General features: G+C 34.1%; 1 protein-coding gene across 1 annotated transcript in view; it reads left to right on the top strand.

Moving 5' to 3' along the window:
• LOC118188465 (glutamate receptor ionotropic, NMDA 2B-like) overlaps positions 1–23,019 on the top strand; it is a 755,448-nt gene that overhangs the window by 633,406 nt on the left and 99,023 nt on the right. Inside the window, exon 11 of the mRNA XM_085823172.1 lies at positions 21,917–22,137. Coding sequence (XP_085679298.1) covers positions 21,917–22,137 — 221 coding nt within the window. The remainder of the gene's footprint in view (positions 1–21,916; positions 22,138–23,019) is intronic.

Here is a 23,019-nt window from a genome sequence, read left to right as displayed (position 1 = left end):
AACATACTGCAAAGCGAATAATTACTATTGTGCAAAACATTGGTAGCGTGCCAGTATTTAAGCAGCCAAAATTCTTACAGGCAACTAAGGCAAATCGAGCACTAAAATATTCAAAAAGTAAAGACTGAGCTTAAAGCTAACACTTGTTAAGTTAACTAAATAAAATGGCAAAGCGTCTTAATTTCAGAAGCTACTCATATAATTCTCCAAGAGATCCCATTCGTTGACATAGATGTATCCAGGTATTTATAATAATATTTTTAAGCCACATTTAAAGCCTTTAAAAATATTCATCGCTCGGAGTTACTTTAAGGATCGTTAGATGCATTACGGAAAATATGTAGAATATTCATTTTTTAAACACGCTGCAGTAGGCACAGTAGTTACTGCAATAAAATGTAAAAATAAATTTCAATTCATCTTTAAAAAATTTAAATAAAATGATTAGAATTAGTTAAACCAACGAAGTGTCTGATATTGCTTATTTGTACATTCTTATCGCTTGGGTAGCAATTATCTCGACTTTAGAAATTTGAAATTCTAAGATGTTTGTTTTACTTTTTGGGAACTTTCCGTGGTAATTGTCCATGGATCTAGCTGGCAATACTTTTCTGTGTACAAGAGAAACGGTACGAATAGCCTAAAATAATCGTTAAAACTCAATTCTTCTCGGAAACTGCATTCGCATATTTTAACATTACAAACGAGAACTTAAAACCTCCTGTGAGAAAAAGTTTAAATTTTTTGCAGTTTTAAATTATTCATAAAAAAATTAATTCAAGCTTTTAAATATTAATTGCATGCATAATGCATTAAATAACGCTTAAGTGACGCATTGTGTTTCTTACATATATGAATAAATAAATATCCCAATTCAACAGGAGATTCATCTGAGCAGCTTCAATTAGTACTATAAGCAGTTAAAGATAAAGCCTGTGCACAAACAAGCCTGAATGCAAAGAAGAAAGTAAAGCGCTTTTGATAAGCAATGAATGGAAAGAATTATATCCTACGAGCTACCTTTGGAAACCCAAACCATTACTTAAGTACTATGATGGGAAGAACTAAAACGAGAAACAACTGAAAGAAGTTAAAAAGAGATTTCAATTTAAAAACTCGTTCATTAATTTAAAAAACGAAACTATTACTTCATTATAAAAATCTTGACTTCACGCATCATGAACAACGCTACAAAAATTAAAACAGTTTAAATGGGAAATTACGACTCATTCACTAATTATCCCGATGGAAAATCATCATAGTATTATTCTCTTCGAAGTCTTGTTTTTGTTGCCAATATCAAGAGCCTTCCCCGGGGGACGGGTCCGAGGGTCTTCCCCCTCTTCTTATACACCAACCTCTCAAGAGGACTTTCGGCTCGCCGCATATTTAGAATGCCCCCATGCCGCATAAACGCTATATATTTAAGAACATCCATGCCTTCTCCCAGAGCCTTAGTTGCGAAAGTGAAAGTCACTGATTACTATCCCCGTTTGGTGACCTTCGAAGTCTTCAAAATGTATGTCTATATTTATAGAAATTGCCGAATTAGGAAGTCGGTGTCCGAAGAGAACTTCATTCAAGTTAAGAAAAGCTTCTAATAATAGGGAACTTCCACTAATAGCTTCTACTAATATAAATCTGTAAAATTTACAAATAAGATTGTAAGGATCTTAAGTTTTAATAACGTTTATTTTATTTTAAATCTTTACTATCACTTCTTATTTTCTACTTCCGGCCAGAATTATAAGCGTTAACGTATTTATGCAAAGTTTGTCTGGCGAACGCCAAGTACTTAAGTTGTGGCTTTTTGCCAAGCGAAAGAGAGGAAGCAGTTAGTCGAAGCAGGCCGCTTACCTTAGAAGTTTTACTCAGTTGCTGGTTGCCTTCCAGGCCAGAGGCTTAATCCTCTTGATAACTTTAAACGTATTGTAGTGTTCACAGTTCTCTGTACTACATACGGCTTCCTGTTAATATAAGGCCAATCTTCCACGTTTATTATTTCAAAGTTAAGAGTTTAGTTTTATTTTTTATATTTTTACGTTTAGACCACAAGTAGTGGGTCTTTGTATTCCGAAGTACGGAAGTTATTGTAAATAGAGAATAATAAAGGGTTTTGTATACCCTTCTTATGTATCCTGTCTACTTCCCACAGTTATTGAACATAGCTTTAGTAAGCTCTCTGTTCCGAGTCAGGTCCTTGCATGTTCCCGAAGAAAGTAAGACGGAACATTGAACCTGATAAGATGAGAACACATTGCAAGTTATAGTGTTATAACCTGCCTTAAACTTAATTTATTATCATTTTTGCTATTTTAAAATATATTTCAAAAGCCGTGTGGTACCTCAAATTATGAATTTGTAAATACAAAAGATAATGAGTTTTAAAATACCATTAATCTCAGAATTAATGATTTTAGTACTAAGTATGTTAATTTTTAGTATTTTTATCTTTTTTATAGAAGGAAACATGAAATCAATCTTTTTCGGGAAATGAATCTGCAATAAACGGAGTTTTGGCTTGCTTCTGTATGTGTTATAACCACTTATACCATGGAAGCACGAACGGTGTAATGTGTTAAATTCTTGCAAATTTATTTAATTATAGTAAAAAAGGATAAAAAGGGAAAATAAAGGAAACAAAAATAATAAAAAAATCAAAACTTTTATATAAACCTGTAAAACAGTTTGGAGTAGTTGAAGTTGTTCCAAATGTCAGGGCATTCCAAATTTAATGCATTTCCCAAGAATGGCTAAAATCCATCCACATTTACCCGTCTTACCCCGAAAATCTGGCATAAGATGCAGCTCAGAAGCGAACGAAACACACCCGTAAGAAAGTTCAAGAAGATCTGCCCCATTTTGAAGGTGAATATGAGGTGACAGAGAACAGGGTCTTCTAGTCTCTTTCTTGCATCGACTTCTCAAGAGGACTTTCGGCTGAACATTAATTTAAGTTCCCCATGCCACAAAGACACTATACATATATCTATGGTTTTTATGGGATTCGAACCCGGACCCACGGCTATGGCGGCCGGCTGCAATAGCCTCATTCCAGCAGCTTGATTTTCAAAAATGTATAATATCACATAGATCGAAAAATAGTATCACACTTACACACTTCGTATTATTTTAGGGTAAGAATTAGCCGAATGTAAATTCTTTGAGATTAAATATCATACAAATGTGATTTCTACGATATACTTTATAGAGAAAGTTTACGAAAAATTTTAAAGTTTAATTCAATAAACATGCAAAACTTTCTCCATTTAAGGACTGTACTGCTTCATTCCTCCTTATCTTCAGAAGTATTTAAATTTAACTGCGCTTATACGCAACATTTTAGATGTTTAAAAGTGAGTACAATTCTAATGGCTGTTTTAAATTGCCTTTTGCGCGCGGTCAGCTTGTGCTGATGTGCGTAACATAGCAACGCAATGATAACATGCAAATTTATCAAAAGAGAACACAAAATTTAAAAGAGAGCCCTAATATTCTCATAAATGAGGAGGACTTGCTAACTATCTCTATTCTAAGGTTGGCGAATTACAGTTAGAGAAACTAAATGGATATTTTCTGCTCGCCTGAATTTCTTATCAGACGAAATCAGACCTTAGCTTTGTTGGAGTTGCAAGACGAGGCAAGTACAGAGCGGTTTTGAAAGATTCAGAGACTTTTGTGTTCTTTTATAGCTCAGGTTTATTGGTCAGTTTGGACTATAGTGTTGTAGTAAATTGCCTGGAAGAAAGTAAAATAAGATAGAGGAGACTAAAACAAAAACATTGCAGTCGCAGAGAATAGCGGAAGTGTGTGCATGGTATCCGATATAATAATAACATTACCGCCTACTGGAACCTTATTCTAAGCCACGATTAATGCTATTTCATGGTTAAGAATAGATGTTTGATTTTCTCAGGGCATTATGTGTTAGATAAAGATCATAACAAAAGATATCTACTGTGTATAGTGTAAGTATGTGTTCACCAATGAATGCTTTATAAATACCTTCAATGAAACAATAAGCTTTTATTGCATTTTCGAAGTTAAATATAATCGTTTTGTATATTAATTACGATAAGAAATTGGTTTTATAATTGAAAAAATACCATTCAGTTAATAAATATTATAAATGAAAATTTATAATTGAAATATATTCAACTATAATTGAAAAATGACATATTGAAAAAATAACATTCATTAGTAAATATAATTAATGGACTTTTTAAACGGTTATCGCATTTAAATGTTGGTTAAGTGTGAACAAGGATATCTCCAGAATGATTCCAAAATCACAAATTTGCGTTTTGTTTATTTTTCCCTTTGCAGTTTCAGGTTGTTTATTGATGCTTTACAGAATGCCAAACGAAAGACGTATGTAGTGAATATCTTTTGAAATGACATTTTTTTCAGATTCCAGCAGTAATAAAATTTTAGCATAGTAGGAAGGACTTTTATACATCGTAGGAAGTGTGAAGGTTTCGCTTATCATTCAAAATCCTATCTTGCAAAAGTAAAATCTCTAGACATGATCAATGCATTTGACACTCATGGATGAGAAATGAATGAAACTAGAAGCAGCCTTACACAAATAGTACCGCTTCACGAAATATAAGATTATTTTAATTCACTTTCATACGTCCTCCGGCAATGCGGATTCAGAGAGTGCTGCCATTTGTAAAAGGGTAAGATATTGTACTTTATATTATAATACGTATTGACTAATTATAAAGTTAAGGTTCAAATTCAGCCAGTCTCCTATTTGGTTGCGAACTGAGCTACTTAAAAGCAATAAACACGTTTTAATAATATAAATATTTATTTCATTGTAATAATATATTTAATCTACGCAAATTAAAATTCATTGAGTTTACGATGTATTTTCTAAGAACGTTTTACATTTTTGTATATTTATCGTAATTAATAAAATATGTTTTTAATTCCACATATTGTGTAACAGGTACATTGTTTGTTTAAACTTTTTATACAGATTTTCTTGTTTTGCTAAAGATTAGTATTTTGTGGAAATGAACAGGATGTGTTATCCGACTTATTTCTTAAAAAAAAAAGTCTGATGCTGACGCGACATGAGATCCTTGTACAGAATATTAAATCATACGCATTTTTTGCTGCATTTCATTTATAAACTTATTTCCTCGAATTTCATTAGAGATAGGTTTCTTATTCAGTTAATTCAGTTCTCACTTCGCGCCAAGGCAAAAATACATAAAACATCAAAATAGCTTCATTACAATTTGAAAGCTGTAGAAAAACATAAAACACCAAATACAATTAAAACAATTAAAAACACAATTTGGTAAAAAGTATTGTTGAATTTACACGCCGGCATTTTATTGTACTTACCTGTTGGTCATCACGGGATAGAAATGTAAGTCGATTGCATTTACACATTAAGCCACTAAACTGAGACATAATGTCAGACATGTGGGGGAATCGCAATACTTTAATTATATACACAAACGTGTAACCAATTGATTTACGAAGTAAGTGTATAAGGTATTTCTCCTGCCTTCCTAGCGTGCCTTCGGGATGTGGTGGTCTGCACGTTGGGCGCGTATTCCAGAGGTCCGTGGTTCGATTCCGGGCGAAGGCGTTGCTCATTTTTCATCTTTCCTGCTTTAAAAAAATACCTAATATCTCTACAGTGGCGTCCGAACTGGAAGGGTGGTGGATGATGATTCTCCACACACAGGATTTGACGATTGGGTCCCTTAAACCCCAGTCGCCCTTTAAAATTGGGAGTATATAAGGTATTACTCCCGCCTTCTTAGCGTGCCTTTGTGTTGTAATGGTCTGCCTACTGGACGTGTATTGCAGAGGTCCGTGTTTCGATTCCTGGCTAAGATGTTGCTCATTTTTTACATCTCCTGCTTCCAAAATACCTAATGTCTCTACAAGTGATTTTCCAAATAAATATAAATGTTTTAGTGGAAAAAATATTAAAACAAAAGGGAGAAGAAAAACTAGCTTTTAGATGAACCAAGAATGAAAATGCATGTATGTAATCATCTTTTAGCATGAAGCAAGGCAATTTTAAATTACCAGGAGAACATTTCAGTATTCTTATTGGTAATGTAGCTACGAATGTAATAACCAAACTGCTTTGCATTAAATGCAAACATTTTTCTATATATGAGTTTTATGAGACATATTTGTTTACTCTCTAAATGTTCTTGCATAATAATTTCTGATTGCAATGCTAGAGAACAGCCATACTAATTCTGAGTTCTTTCAAAAGAACAATTGTATTTTAATTCAGATAACACATGAAACAAATTATTGTAATGTATATCTAATATTCATTGGTCATCACTGGTGTTCTTTATTGAACCGTATGAACAATAATGGTGGTTATTCTTAAGTGAATCACTAGAATAAGAATATAATAGTGGAAAATTGTATTTATGTTCATACGATATATCAATGTTTTTATCAATATCACATAAACATAAATAAAATTTTCCACTATTCTATTCTTGTTCTACTGTCATACAAAAGATTTGCTATGAGACCTCTATCAATTTATGAAAAGGTATCCAAAGAGACTTTTGCTTTTATGAAAAACTTAAATGTGAGATCCTCCAGCTTTATCCCAGTTTGATTTTTACATTACTTAAGGTATTTAATATTTTAATCAAGAAAGAACTTACAGGCTTATATTAACTCATGCCATTTTTGATTGTCCACAGAAAAGTGTGTGATAGGGAATATTTCGATCTAATCGTTCAAACACAGATCTCTATTTCAAGTCTTTCTGTTCAGCCTAAGCTAATGAGAAATTCAGCCTTCGGTAGTGGGATAAGCAGACAAAAAAAAAAAAAAAAAAAAGGATAAATACAGTAAGCTTCTAAAGTTTTATTTTACTAATGCAAAATTATTTTCCATCATTATATTTTTGTCAGCCAATTTTTTAATTTTAATACGAATGTAAATTAGCATAAGAGATTTTAGATGATTAGGGATTTTTATGGTATTTTCATTGACTTCATTGGGTTTACAAACGATTAACATTTCCCAGCGCTAGCTGAAATTACGGCTAGAATGATGAGTACAAATTGCTCCACATTTAGGATATAATCATAGGTAATTTATTTTTATAACTGTGTGGGGGTTGAATGTTTGGGCCAAGTTCACTTTGTGTTAAATTAAAATATTTTTCCATTTAATATGCATTCTGCTGTTGTGTTGTGACTTTTCTCACTAGTCTGACAGTAAAATCAGAACAAGACCACAAACTTCATCGTGGTAAGGAGGGCAAGATTGCGCATGTCGTTGGTAATGCAAGATCCTTGAGCACCACACAGATGACAGTACGACTCGTTCCGCCCCCAATTGTGATAGTAAGCAGCCCAAGGGGACGGGTCCGAGGGTCTCCCATCCTTCTTCCCCTACCACCATCCTCTCAAGAGGGCTTTCGGCTTGCCGCATATTTAGAGTGCCCCCATGCCGCACAGACACTATACATTTACAAACGTCTATACCTTCTCCGGGATTCGAGCCCGAGCCTTTCGGTACAGCAGTCAGTGCCGCTAACCATTATACCGGCTGGGCAGCACTTTGCATTATACCGTCATATACTACTGACCAAATAAATACCTTGTGTGTTTAGTTCCTAACTTTCTACACATTGTAGAAAGCTTGTAACTTCATTGTAAGTTTAAATTTTCAAATTTCATATGCCATCGGATTCTCGTTTTCCAAAACAGTCATTCCCGAACTTTTAGCTTCACGACTCACATACATGTAGTTTAAATTATCATTAACCGACAATATGTTGTTCTTCTGAAAGAAAAAAAAAATAAAGGCATAGAAAGAGAGAGAAAGAAAAGTCTGAGAAGATATAATGTAATATAGAAACAATGATAATTAAATCATCGATATATAATCATAAATATTTAGATATTTAGTCACTTTTTAAATTGTTTAACAACCGTAAATAAATATTTGCGATTGTATAGCAAAGCAAAAACTTTATAGAAACTGTGACATAGACAGTTATCAGCAAAGGAAATAATTTGTCTGAGATAAATGAAGAGCTAATAAGTGTTTTAAAAGTTGACTTTTATAAACAGCAGCCTTCTCTCTTAAATTTTAACTTCCTTCATTTCTCCGAGAATATCTTCAATGAATCAAAGTGGTACACCACTAACGTTGCATCATTCTTCTTCCATCACTGTGCAAGCAAAATATTATCAGCAAGATAAACTATACTACAAATATACTTTTGCGTATTTGACGTCATTATGTTATCATACATTCATTCAATGTTTATTATACATTCCTTTTCTCCCTCCTTTCTATTGAACAAAATATTTATTTGCTATGATTACTTTTAGTGTACATTTCTCCTAGAATGTCTACAATGATTCAACTTAGCACATTATCTTTACCGCTTTCCAGTTTGCTCGTTATCAGAATACTGAACTATACTGCCAATGTAATTTTATGTATTTGATACGCACTTAAATTATGTATTATTTTTATATCTTTTCGTTTGTTTCTCACTTCGCGCCAAGGCAAAAATACATAAAACATCAAAATAGCTTCATTACAATTTGAAAGCTGTAGAAAAACATATGTTTTGGCCTCCTCGGTGATTGCGGTGATTTGTGCCCAGAGGGCGCACCGCACAAAAAGTTAGTTGCGTTACAGAACGTAAGGGAAGCGGACACGCCAAAATGTCGGGCGTATTACCGCTAATTGAGGTAATTGCATCGTATCTGTCAGGTGGCAGAAAACTAATATGATGTATCAATTCACATGCCAGGTGGCAGAATATGTCTATCATGTACATGCCAGGAGGCATAACGCTTGTAAACATGCCAGGTGGCATACGACTTGTAAATAAATTGTAAATAAATGTACAGTAAAATATCTTGGTGCAATAGATCAAGGAACAAGCATCAACAACCTTCTGATCATTTGGATACGTACATTTTTTCTGGTGACACCGGACTTGATTTGTGGAGATGAAGAGTGGACGAAGAAAATTAGTGAGTTCATGACTGAAAAGCCAGGATTTAACGCGAAGAAATTCGAGGTAGGCCCTTTTTCATTTTTCCAGTTTTGAATAGAATTGTTGAATAAAAATCTTGGTGATTATTATAGTTGATAGAATCTAATGGTAAAATGGAGGCTATGAATAAGGCAAAGAAGTTGCGTACGGTGACGCGTAACTTAACTACCAAGTTGATGAGTAAAATAGATTCTGCATTGTTAGAAGAGGGTGAAACCGCGGATGAGAAATTAAAAGAATTACTCGAAATGTTACTTGAAAAATCGCAGTTGTTGAAACAATACGATTCTGAGATTGAAAAACTTATAATTACGGAACAGGAGTTGGAAACAGAAGTAATTTCCGCGCAGGAATATCAGGAAAGAATTATAAGTTTTAAATGTAAAATTCAGGAAAAATTAAGAAAAAACGCGTGTAAAGTTGAATCTAGAAATTCTAGTGAGGAAACTATATCTCCGAAGTTGAAAACTTGTGAAGTTAATATTTTAAAATTGCCAAAATTAACGATTACAAAATATTACGGTGATCCTTGTTCTTGGCTTGAATTCTGGAATCAGTTTAGTAATTCCATTCACCAAAACGAAAGTCTCAGTTCGGTTGACAAGTTTTGTTATTTAAAATCGCTTTTGGGAGGTTTAGCTTTAAATGCTATTAGTGGATTAACATTTACTAGTGAAAACTATACGGTGGCTGTTGATATACTAAAAAACCGTTTCGGCAGAGATGACCTGCTAATTAATGCGCATATGAATAAATTGTTGAGTTTAGAACCTGTAAAATATTCCGGAAATACGGCTTCTTTGAGGAAGCTTTATGACGATATAGAAATACAAATAAGGAATTTAAATTCTTTAAATGTTACTAGTGGTTCTTATGGATATTTATTATCCCCTATTTTGTTAAAGTTAATACCCGAGAATTTAACTCTAGAATTCACTAGGAAAAGAAGTGATAAACAAAATTTCGATGTTAATGAACTACTAACGTTCTTGAAAACTGAAGTGGAATGTAGGGAAACATCAATGATGTTAGCGCGTTCTAAGAATTTTGATGTAAATGAAACACCAATACGAAACAAAAGTTCCCATCAAGGTTATCAAAATAAATCTTACATGCATTCTAAAAGAAATGATTACAGTACGAATAAGCAAGGTGCTTCGGTATTAACTAGTCAAAGCGAAACTCCCTCTAAATACTTTCAAAAATCACATTTTAATCCAAATCGAAAGTTCTCTACCTCGCCTAAGAAAGAGAATCAAAATGTCTGCATATTTTGTTTATCTGCTTGTCATATGAATCATGATTGCGCACTTGATTTAAAGACTCGCCGAAAGGCATTAATGGATCAAGGTTTATGTTTTATTTGCTTTTCGAAAGGGCATCCAAGGCGTTTCTGTGCTCATAAAGATGAAAAATGCAGACTGTGCAATGTCCAAGGTTTACATAATTCGTTAATATGTGACGCCGCATCGAAAGATTTAGAGACGGATACTTCCAATCAGACAAAACAAACGCCAATCCCTGAAGCTTCTCTTTCGCTCTTATGTAATGAAAATAATAACAAAATTAAACTACCGACTTCCGTTCTTTTACAGACGTTTTCGGCAACAGTTAGGTGTAAAGGGGGGAACGAAAAGGTATTACGTTGTATGCTAGATTCAGGGTCAACAAAGTCATTCATCTTACGAGAAGTGGTTGATTCACTGGGGTTGAAAATTATTAATAAAGAAGCGCTTATCATTTTCACATTTGGATGCAAAGATGCAAAAGAGCGCTTGTATGACATCGTAGAAATCGTACTGCAAAATGTAAACCATCCCAATAAAAAGATAAAATTTTAACGCAATAGTCATTGATTCTATAACACTAGGGCAAGTAAAAGTTCCTTCTCGGTGGATACGAAAGATGGCGTTTGAGAAGGGAATAGAATTAGCAGATGCTGGTACAAATGACGAAATTCAAGTATTAATAGGTTCGGATTATATTTGGGAAATTTTAGGAGAACGAAACGTGAAGATTTGTAAAAAATTAGTCGCAACAGAAAGCACTTTCGGTTTTGTGATTCAAGGCAAGGACGAAGGATCAAAGTGTAAGGACGCAAGAGTTAATCATATAACCGTTGTAAATGAGGACTTAGATTATGAAAGAGTTAAAGAATTATGGGAATTAGAAGCAATTGGGATAAGTTCGGATAAAGAAATATCTCTGTCAGATAAAGAAATTTTAGAGTCATTTGAACGAAATACAACTTACAAGAATAAAAGGTATGAAACTCGATTATTGTGGAAAGAGGGCGTTGAAGGTTTAAATAACAATTATGAAATCGCGAAACAGCGTTTACAATTTTTAAATAATAAGTTTCAGAAAAATAGCGAGCTATATTTAAAATATAATGAGATAATTAATGAACACTTGAGAGATGGTATAGTGGAACGGGTAGATATGTATTTAAATAGTAGTTTGAAAACGGGGTATTACATGCCTCATCACGCGGTAGTGCGCGAGCAGAAGGATTCTACAAAGGTTCGAATAGTTTTTGACGCTTCTTCTAAAAGTAAGGGAAATTTATCAATTAATGATTGTTTGGAAAGCGGACCTAATTTAAATCCTGATTTGCTAAAGATTATCATTAAATTCAGGGTACATTCAATTGCGTTTTGTGCCGACATTCAGCGTGCATTTTTAGAGGTAGGCTTAGCTAAAGAAGATAGGGATTTTTTAAAGTTTTTGTGGATAAATGAAGAAGGGTCAAATCTCGATCACAGTAATTCCAACTTACAAGTTCTTCAACACAATCGAGTTTCTTTCGGGGTCAAGTGCTCACCTTATTTATTAACAGCTACAGTAAGACTGCATTTAAAAAAGTATGAAGATGCCTACGAAGAGGCATGCAGTATGTTAAAAGAGCTTTAAGTATATGATTTAATTTCTGGGACAGTTAATGTAGCAAAGGCCTTACATTTAAGCAAGGACATGATTTTCATTCTTAGCGAGGCCAGTATGAATTTACGTAGATGGGTTTCAAACTCACCTGAGCTGAATGAACTATGGAAACTTGCAATTGACTCTCGTGAAACATCTGAAGACTCTTTGGTACCGTTGAAAGTTGTAGGTCTTATCTGGGACAATGTCAATGATAATTTGAAAATAGATGTATCTCAGTTTGAGAAGTTACAAAATCTCAAAGTAACTAAACGCATCATTTTAGCAGCATGTGGTATGCTGTTTGATCCCTTAGGAATTATGAATCCATTTACTTTTCGAATTAAACTCTTAATGCAAACTATGTGGGAAAAGGGTATTCAATGGGACGAAAGTGTTCCCCTTGATACAGAATTCATATTTCAGGAATGGTTAAAAGAAGTTGAAAAAATAAAGTTTTTCGAAATTCCCAGACAGTACTTCAGTGATATGTGTTGGAAATTAATAGAAGTTCACATATTTTCTGATGCCAGTCCCAAGTGTTATGGTGCCGTAGCATATTTTAGATTTAAGAAGAAAAATAAATGTAAAACAAGTTTCATAGTGTCGAAATCCCGTTTGGCTCCATTAAAAAGGGTAACACTCCCTAGGCTTGAACTTTTGAGAACATTAATTTCTGCAAGATTAGGTTCGTATTTGCAATCGATATTTCCGCAGTTGGATAAGGGAAATATATTTTACTGGACTGATTCCCAAATTTGCATTCACTGGATCAAGGGATCTGCCAACGAGTGGAAACAATTTGTTAGAAATCGTGTGGTAGAAATCAAAGAGAAAACAATTTTAAACAACTGGTACTTTTGCAGTGGGAAGACAAACCCTGCTGATAAACTTACGAGGGGCATGGATGCTGAAGTTCTAATTAATGATAGTGATTGGTTTTCTGGGCCACCCTGGCTTTCAGAAGTAGATATTCGACATCACATAAACGAAATGAATACCGAAGCTGACTTGCAAAACGTTAGTGAAGAACGAAAATGTGTTACTTTGAAAACACTTGTGGAATCTACAGAACCGTTACTAAATCTTGAACTGTACGGAAATTTAAACAAAATACTGGGAATAATGGCTTATGTTCTGCGCTTCGTGAACAACTGTAAATCCGCTCGTGAAATGCAATCTGGTATGCTTACCGCCTATGAGTTACGGAAGGCTTCAGAATTTCAAAGGTGGTTAGCAAATGAAAACATAAGGTGGATATTCAACCCGCCTGCTGCTCCACAACATGGTGGTATATGGGAGGCAGCTGTTAGATCTATGAAGCTGCATCTAAAGAAATGTGTTGGAACTCAAATTTTGACTTATGAAGAGTTTCTAACTCTAATTGCACAAATTGAAGCATGCTTAAATTCGAGGCCAATAACACCGGTCTCCAGTGATCCCAATGATTTGACAGCTTTGACTCCTGGACACTTTATTATAGGGACTTCTTTAACAGCTGTTCCGGAACAAGATTTAACCGAAGTACGAGTGTCTCCATTGCAAAGATGGCAACTAACACAGCAGATGTTCCAAGGGTTTTGGAAACGGTGGTCTAAAGAGTACCTGTGCCAACTACAGCAGCGTAGCGAATGGAGACAGCCTAGCAGAAATATTCGTCTAAATGACTTGGTTCTCATTAAAGAAGATAATATGCCTTCATTACGTTGGAAACTCGGGCGAGTAATAGAAGTGTTTCCTGGAAGAGACAATAATGTCCGAGTGGTTAGACTAAAAACTGTGCACGGGGACATTAAACGTCCTATTACCAAACTGTGTCTTTTACCAGTTGAAGAACATTAACTTAAGTGTTTGGTTTATATTGAATATGTTTGTTCTCGTTTAACCCTCATAGTTAACGTTTCAATATAGTAAGATATAAGATGTTTTGCTAGAAGATTGGTAAGTGTGATATGTAATTTTATACTTTTTGAAGGTTTTTGTATGTTTTCAGTTTCTATATTTTTCATTTACTTGTTTGCATATATTGAAGATTGTATTAAGATGAATGTAATTCATCGGGGGGGAGGATGTTTTGGCCTCCTCGGTGATTTGTGCCCAGAGGGCGCACCGCACAAAAAGTTAGTTGCGTTACAGAACGTAAGGGAAGCGGACACGCCAAAATGTCGGGCGTATTACCGCTAATTGAGGTAATTGCATCGTCTCTGTCAGGTGGCAGAAAACTAATATGATGTATCAATTCACATGCCAGGTGGCAGAATATGTCTATCATGTACATGCCGGGAGGCATAACGCTTGTAAACATGCCTGGTGGCATACGACTTGTAAATAAATTGTAAATAAATGTACAGTAAAATATCTTGGTGCAATAGATCAAGGAACAAGCATCAACAACCTTCTGATCATTTGGATACGTCAACATAAAACACCAAATAAAATTAAAACAATTAAAAACACAATTTGGTAAAAAGTATTGTTGAATTTACACGCCGGCATTTTATTGTACTTACCTGTTGGTCATCACGGGATAGAAATGTAAGTTGATTGCATTTACACATTAAGCCACTAAACTGAGACATCATGTCAGACATGTGGGGGAATCGCAATACTTTAATTATATACACAAACGTGTAACCAATTGATTTACGAAGTAAGTGTATAAGGTATTTCTCCTGCCTTCCTAGCGTGCCTTCGGGATGTGGTGGTCTGCACGTTGGGCGCGTATTCCAGAGGTCCGTGGTTCGATTCCGGGCGAAGGCGTTGCTCATTTTTCATCTTTCCTGCTTTAAAAAAATACCTAATATCTCTACAGTGGCGTCCGAACTGGAAGGGTGGTGGATGATGATTCTCCACACACAGGATTTGACGATTGGGTCCCTTAAACCCCAGTCGCCCTTTAAAATTGGGAGTATATAAGGTATTACTCCCACCTTCTTAGCGTGCCTTTGTGTTGTAATGGTCTGCCTACTGGACGCGTATTGCAGAGGTCCGTGTTTCGATTCCTGGCTAAGATGTTGCTCATTTTTTACATCTCCTGCTTCCAAAATACCTAATGTCTCTACAAGTGATTTTCCAAATAAATATAAATGTTTTAGTGGAAAAAATATTAAAACAAAAGGGAGAAGAAAAACTAGCTTTTAGATGAACCAAGAATGAAAATGCATGTATGTAATCATCTTTTAGAATGAAGCAAGGCAATTTTAAATTACCAGGAGAACATTTCAGTATTCTTATTGGTAATGTAGCTACGAATGTAATTTAAACTTTTCGTTTAGATAAAATAAATATTTGAAGTGTTTGCATTTAGTTATTGTTTTAGGTTTACGTTACACGATATAATATGAGAACATTCTGTATGTCTGACAACAATCTAAACTTTAATCCCATGCAAATAAACTTCTCCGCCTTATGTCATTTCTCTAGGGAATGGTTTCACGGGGACGTTTTACTTTCGCAAAAAAGTGCTTTTGTGAACTTTGTATTTTAAAATATGTAATCATTTAAACTAACTAGCAATTATTATGGAAATAAATTCAGAAAGCTTACTTCTTTCAGAATATTTCCTCTGGTGTTTACGTTTCTCTCGTTTAAAACCGATAAAATGATTTTTCTCTTAAGTGCACTTTTGATTCACAATCATTAATCCCCGTAGCAATTAACTGGAGGTCAATGAAAGAGATATAACTTTTGTTGTTAACAGCAGTGTATAGTTCTGTTAATGAAGGACCCAAATCATCACTTTTTAAATGTTAAATGTTTCAGTATTTGCTCCAAAAACAGCATTTTATTTTTTCTTCTCTTTTGTTGATATCGATTTCAATTTCCTCTGCGACGTCAGCTTCTCTTTCAAAGAAAATTTAAACTGAGCCCTGATAAAGTTCTTAAAAATATTGATTCAGTCTTTGTGCTTACTAAGGGAAGCCTGGTAACGCCGTCAAAGGAATTTAAAGATACTTTTTTTGGATAAAATGCTAATATTTTCATTGTCAAAGCTATATTGCTTTCATGAAAAAATGAGCTTCATTCTAATGGGTATCGATTTATTAAATAATGAAAGATAACAAAATATTTAAACTTCTTGTGCATTAGCAAAATCGGGAAAGTTAAAATGACGATTTTTTTTAAAACTATATAAGTAAAATAAGTAGTTTATGATTTAAGCTGCACTTCTGATCGGTATAATGGTCAGATCGCCTGGCTGTCGTATCATTTGGCCGAGGTTCGATTCCCTGAGAGGTTTAGGTGCTAAAACTACAAATTAAACAAAAGGAAAATAAATAACGTACAGTATGTTTATGATCTTAAATTGCGTCCTCGATTGGTATAGTAGTTAACTTGGCTCACTACCATAACATTTGGCTAGCGTTCGAATACTGGAAAATTTTTGCATGTTTGTAAGTGTATTGTGATTGCGTAGTATGAGAGTAGGCCTCAAATCATCTCGAAAAATTCCTCAAATCATCTCTGATCCGTCCTTTCCTCGGGGTATTTCCCATCAAAATTGGGGGAGAACTACTTTATCGTAGGGGTAAAATTGGTGGCTTCCTGTGAAATACCTTACTTACTTAGCACCAGCTGAGTTTCTATACCGTCTTTTATATGACTAGCAGCATTTGTACTCAGCTGGTGGGGCATCCTATTGTCGCCTGGCTCAGCCAAAACTCTCTACGGAATATTAAAATTTGCAACAGAATTTTTAAAGTTACTTCCGAAGATGGGTATTTGTGACCTGTGGTTATTAAACAGAATCCTGTCAAGACTTTGACGGTACTCAATGAGGATTTTAGCAATTTTTTATGCATTGTGATTCTGAGTTTACAGCGAATGATTACTCTAGAGATCAGCGGTAACTTGGAGATAAAAAGTTATTAATACATTATACTAAACAATATGAATTGGGTATATTAATGTACCTCATATGTGCTGTTCACATATTTGCAGAGATCCTGTGTAATTTCTGCACATTTATAGTAGTAACTTGTGTTATTCACAGTAGTCACATTCATAGTAGTCACTGGGAAATACCTTGGGCAACGTTCTCGATGATGATAGCGCTAAATGTTCGAAAGTTATTGTCACTTTCAGATGAAGGCTTTAAGTTGCATGCGACCGGCCATTTGAAACAACACCAGCAACATGGTAACAACTTTTTACCTGTAGTGAGTTATTTACATTAAGATTGTATTGTATTGTATTAGGACAACGTGATCTTCTAATCAAATTCGACGAAATGTTAAGATGAACAATAGCGCTGCTGCTTAAAAATGTCACATTTAGTTTCTCGAAGATTTACTAGAGATAGATATAATGTTCTTTGAATAGATACAGAAAGAAGGACTGGTAATAAGCTTTTACTCTAGAAAAATCTGTTGACTGAATAGCAAATTTCGAAGTTTATTTCAGGAAGAACAGGTAAGATATAAATCCTGACCACCAAATGAAATTAATTAAAAATACTTGTATTTCTAATTAAAAAAGTTAGCTGCTTTATACAATTTTTAACGTTGTTCTGTTGGACAGCATATCCTTTATACTTTGTTCTTGAAAGATTAAATTAATTGTTTTTAGATTAGACCTGGTGCTTGTCTGCGTGTTCTTTCTTAGCTAAAATAACTGTAGTTATAATTGATGCTACCCTGTTTATATCTAAGTAGAGCCCGTTTTGATGGAACTATTTCATTGAATCTTGGTATATACGTTATATATACCCCGAAGAAAGGAATACAGTATATAAATAAAAATAAAAGTTCAAATTTTGCTCACCAGGTGAAAAGGGACGCATTAAGAACAAAATATATAAATTGGAAACACAAAACTTCATTTAATCCCAGCATTTGCTCAATGTGCATTTCATTTGCGTTAATCACATGTTAAAAGCATGTTATAGCGTGTTCAAAAACAGTTTCTCTATCAATTGCAACAACATGACATCTTATGCTTGCTTTCAGTTCAGGCATAATCTATATGCTTACCCCATCGACACGATGTTTCAGGAATCCCATAACCAGAAGTCACAGAGACTTAAGTCCGAAAATAAAGAGCTCAGGCAGTCAGAAAACTTCTCGAAATTACACAGTCATCTCTAAAAGGGGAAAAAATTCCGACAATGGGAGGTGGTGCACCCTCTTGCATAAAGAAAGTAGTCTCTAAGACCTGGAATGACTTGCTGCTGAAGAGGTTCGCAGTAACGGACATCCATGACAGAACACCTTTGAGAGCTTTGAGGAATGTTATCCTCTGAGAAAAAGGGAGAAGAATGAAATCAGCAGGAAAACCACACAATACAGTAATGTAATCAGGATACAGAGAGAATTGATGCACAGTATCAGGACTTGCAGTACCCCCATATGCGACAGTTTTGAGCATTAACTGCTCTGTCTAAGGTTATATGTGACTCGTCTTACTAAAAACGTTCAAGGCCCATGCATTGTCAACAGCTATTCTGGCCAAAAGATGGCTAGCAATATCAATGAGTTTGTCTCGGTCTGCAGGATGCAGCTCTTGCGCAGCTTTAATTTTACATGAATGTCATTTTACAATGAATTGCAGAACTTTTGTACTGTCGACAAATCACGTAACACCGCTCGAGCACTCATTGAGAAATATTGGGTATCTAATGCTCTTTTACTCTTGACAAGAATGATTTATTCCACAATTTCACTCTCTTTTCGCCATCGACGGAACAGCTGACTCACTTGGTTAGATGCTTGAATTATTGTTACAGCTGGTCCATTGGGTTAGTTGCCACAATTTCACTGGAAATCTGTTTCCGTTTTCTTCCTCGCCGTACACACAATTTAACAAACTCCTCAAATTTAGTAATTATTCTTTTCAGATCCTGACTGGACATGAGAAATTTTTGTAAGCCTTTGAAACGTCGATATTTTCGCACTGCAGTAGAAAAATTACTAATTTTCCGATAATACAACATTGATCAGTAAAACTGGATGTTTCTTCTTTAAAGTCATGGTGAAGAAGGATTTTACGACATTGACTACTAGCTTTATAAAGCGCCCCCAAAGTTGCATATCGTCTTTTCTACATTGCAAAAATCGGCATTTGTCGGTAGTAATTTAAGCTATTAACTTTAATTGCATTATTTCTTTTTCTCATAGTCCATATAACATATACTATATTAAGTTTCTACGAAATAGGTCTACCACAGCGAGATCTTCGTAGTTCTAAATTGGGTAACTTTAATTATAACTACCGTCTATATATAACTATCAGAAGGACTATGAAACTATTTATTAGATAATTAAATCAAAAGCTAGTTCTCAGATAAAATTTAAACTGAAATTTCTGATGAAATTTAATTCAATGCACAATACCTAGTTTCGCCTACCTTTTGCAAAGTTCCTTCCCCCTTCCTAACTCTTCTTGTTCTGATTTTGATTACTTTAGGAGATAAAGCTCCCAGTCCATGCTCATAAAGATCTTGATAAATATATACTTGAAATTGTATGTAAATAAACTAAATAGTTCAGTTATTCGAAATACAATTTCATGTAACTGACAAATGCTTGTAAAATGAAATCCGCTGCTTTCAGATTTCTTATTGATTGGAAAAGCATTTAGCTCCTTGAAGCGTCTCAAGAGTGCGTGTTTGCTTATAATTAGAGAGTAGGTAAGATCAATAAGGGGAACTGATTGAGGCAAAATATGCGAGGTTTATTTGCCAAAGGCGAGGGATGTCTTTTTGAAGTCTGTCAGACGACTGTTTGAAACTTTCAAACCAATTCCCTTTCAGCTTTCCGAAATTTTATTGAAAACTTCTTTTAAATTGAAAGATTTTAAAGAAATTCATGGCGATGTGCCGTAAGTAACTACTTAATGATCGATGTTTTGGGAATTATTCCTTGCAATATTACACAATGAAAAATAAGAAATATTGTTAGTTTATGACATCTTGCCCTCATTTTATTTACAAAACATACCTATAGGAATGGCATTAAATCTTCAATTAATTGTAAAGTTACACTCAGCTTTTACACGTTCATTTTTCTCCCACAGTATAAACTTAGATAAAAGCTAGTACTATGTTTTGTGTTTTTCCTGTTAAGCATATATAGGAGAAAATAAAATCTACGTATTTTCTTCGATAAATAACTTCATGTATTTATATGTGGATTTCGTGGTATACATGAATAAGCAATGAAAATTTCAAATTTCTCTTAAAAATTTTTCTGTGAAAATTAAAAGCACTGCTCTTAATGAATTCGCATAGAAAACGATTAAACTTGAACCAAATATAAAAGGGGAATCAGTCGAAATTAAAATTCACATATGAGTCAGACTTTTGTTCCGGAATCAATATTTTTTCTCACATGGGACAGTTCTATACCTCCCGTTCTACTCAGCCGATTGGAGAAATTCAACTAGAGTTTTTCATGTCTCGAAAGTGCGACTTGAGATATGTATTATATTTATATATAACATTATTCTAATATAGGTATTTTGACAGAAAATCTGACTTTTTCTGAAATAACATGCCAATTTTTCCATATTTTGATTCTACATCTCAAATTATGCCAAACTGCCAATTTTGTAAAAATCGCGCGAATAATTTTTAAAAAATTAGCTCTCAAAATTTTACATCCTTAATCTTAATTTCGAAATTTAGGCTTAATCCAAATATAATTCGCGCACTTTTTATGATTTAGTTTTTAAATTTATATTTTTAGATACTTTTTGAAAACTTTTTGCAAAATTTTTTATTATAACCTATAAAATTTCTAACATCATCTTAAAAGAGATACATTTCTTGGCCCACCTGCAAAATATTTGAGTTTTTTATTCAAAGTTTTCTTAGATGCACGTGAATTTATATATGGAGCGTTTTGAAATTTGGCATCTTTTTTTTTTTTTTTTTTTTTTTTTTTTTAAGTGATAATAACGAAAAATGCGGCTTATGCACGTTGTTAAAATTATTTCGCCAGGTAAATTATTCTTGGCGAAAACTGAAAAAATATGCTAAGATAAATTTGTGAATTGCTCCGTAACTTTCTCACCGAGTTTTACAAATTTTAATATTTAGGCATAATTTGAGTCTTAGAATCTATATATGGAAGAAACATTGGCATGTCATTTCAGAAAAATTCCGTTTTTTTCTCAAAATACCTATGCTAGTAGAATGATGCTCTATATAAATCTGATATAAATCCTAAGTTGCGCTTTCGAGACATGAAAAACGCAATTTGAATTTCGACAATTGGCCCAGTAGAACAGGAGATATAGAACTGTCTATTATTTTTTTGGGTAGAACTGTCTATATTTTTTTCGCAGTGTACATACTACTGACTGCTGTACAGTTGTAAAGACATTAGGTATTTTTGGAAGCAGGCAAGATGAAAAATTAGCAACGCCTTCGCCGGGAATCGAACCGCTGACCTCTGGAATACGCGCCCAGCGTTCAAAACCCCTACACCACGAAGGCACGCTAGGAAGGCGGGAGAAATACCTTATATGCTCCCCCTTTTAAAAGGCGACTGGGTTTTTTTAGGAGACCCAATCGCCAAATCCTAGGTGAGTAGGTTTATCATCCAACACCCTTTTAGTTCAGGCGCCACTGTAGAGACATGAACAGTGAAGTTCAGTGAAATTTAGCATTCCGCCATCACTATTCTTTTTCCTTAATATAAAAAAGCAGATGAAAAATATTAGTTTTTAATATACTAAACTTTTAAGATATAGAATTTTCATATTTAAAGTAAATCTCTTAAGGATCTACATTAAATTCAGTCGCTATCGTTTAAGTAAATATAAAGGTTTAAAAAATTAAAATACTTTACCGCAATAAATTTCCGCAAAAGTTTTGTTAAACGTATATTTCGTAGTACCCATATGATAAATAGTAGTTTACTCTAAACTATATTTTATTTGGCAATAAAATATAGCATTCTGACATCAACATTTCAGAAGTACCGCTATTTTAATAATTTATTTCACTTGTGTTATTAGATTGGTCTGTGGGAGGATAACAAACTGGATATTAAAGACATCGTCTGGCCTGGAAACAGTCCCGTTCCGCCTCCTGGAGTCCCTGAAAAATTCAATCTTAAAATTACATTTTTAAAGGAACCGCCATATGTCAACCTTCTCCCGCCTGATAACGAGACAGGAGAATGTAAGACCAGCCGTTCTGTCAGATGTCGAATAGCTCCTGAACATAAACTAATCGGGTAAGAATGTCTTGTAAATTCTCAGGTAACATATTTCTCACTTATTGTTGTTTATTTGTATTTTTGTACTTGTGTACAAATAAAGGATTAGCAACTGCTTACATTGTAGATTATAGCGATGTGATTATAGTATTATATTGGTTTTGATATTAAGCAGGTTAAGCAGGTTTTTAAATTTTTACTATTAAATTCATAATTACTGAAATAAATTTTCAAGACACAATACAATAAGAAATCTGAAAGCTTCAGATTTTATATTAAGCCCAAACGGACATCTTTCTCATTTGCAGATACATATACCTGTCGAAAGCATGTGGACTAACACCACATTGGGTTAAAAATACTTGAAAGTAGCATATCTTTAGAATTCCCGTTAGACGGTCTCGCGAGCTGGAGATAAAAGCTTTTTATTTCCTATAGTGTTGCCACTGCTCGCTTTGAAATTGTTCAATTTCTTAATCAAAAATTCTTTGAAGTTTTAGAAAATATGAAATAGGCAATAAAACAAATTCCAAAGTCGGCCCTTGCCCATGTTCGGGTGGAGGTATTGTTACTTTTTCACAGTTTCTTTCTAGTTTCACAGTTTCACACCGTTGATTTTTCACAGTGCGAGAAACATGCATTTATTTATGCACGTTCTTCATTATTTAATTTCTTTAAATGTAATACAGAGCGATAATATTTGGTGACAGAAATTTAAAAAGTGATTCTGTCATTTAAATCGATTCTACGTAGAATGCCGTTTTGAGACTAATAGCCTTTCTGGGCTAACGCCCATTTGGACTTAAAATATGAATTATTATTATTAGTTATTCTGAATGATACCGTATTAAGTTACATATCAGGTCTATAAATTTAGGCACTGTAACTCATTTTGTGTAA

Source organism: Stegodyphus dumicola, chromosome 9, assembly GCF_044657685.1.
Source record: "Stegodyphus dumicola isolate Sdum_Otavi_A_Nest chromosome 9, ASM4465768v1".
NCBI classification, from domain to species: Eukaryota; Metazoa; Arthropoda; class Arachnida; order Araneae; family Eresidae; genus Stegodyphus; species Stegodyphus dumicola.
This window is presented reverse-complemented; position numbering and strand designations above follow the sequence as displayed.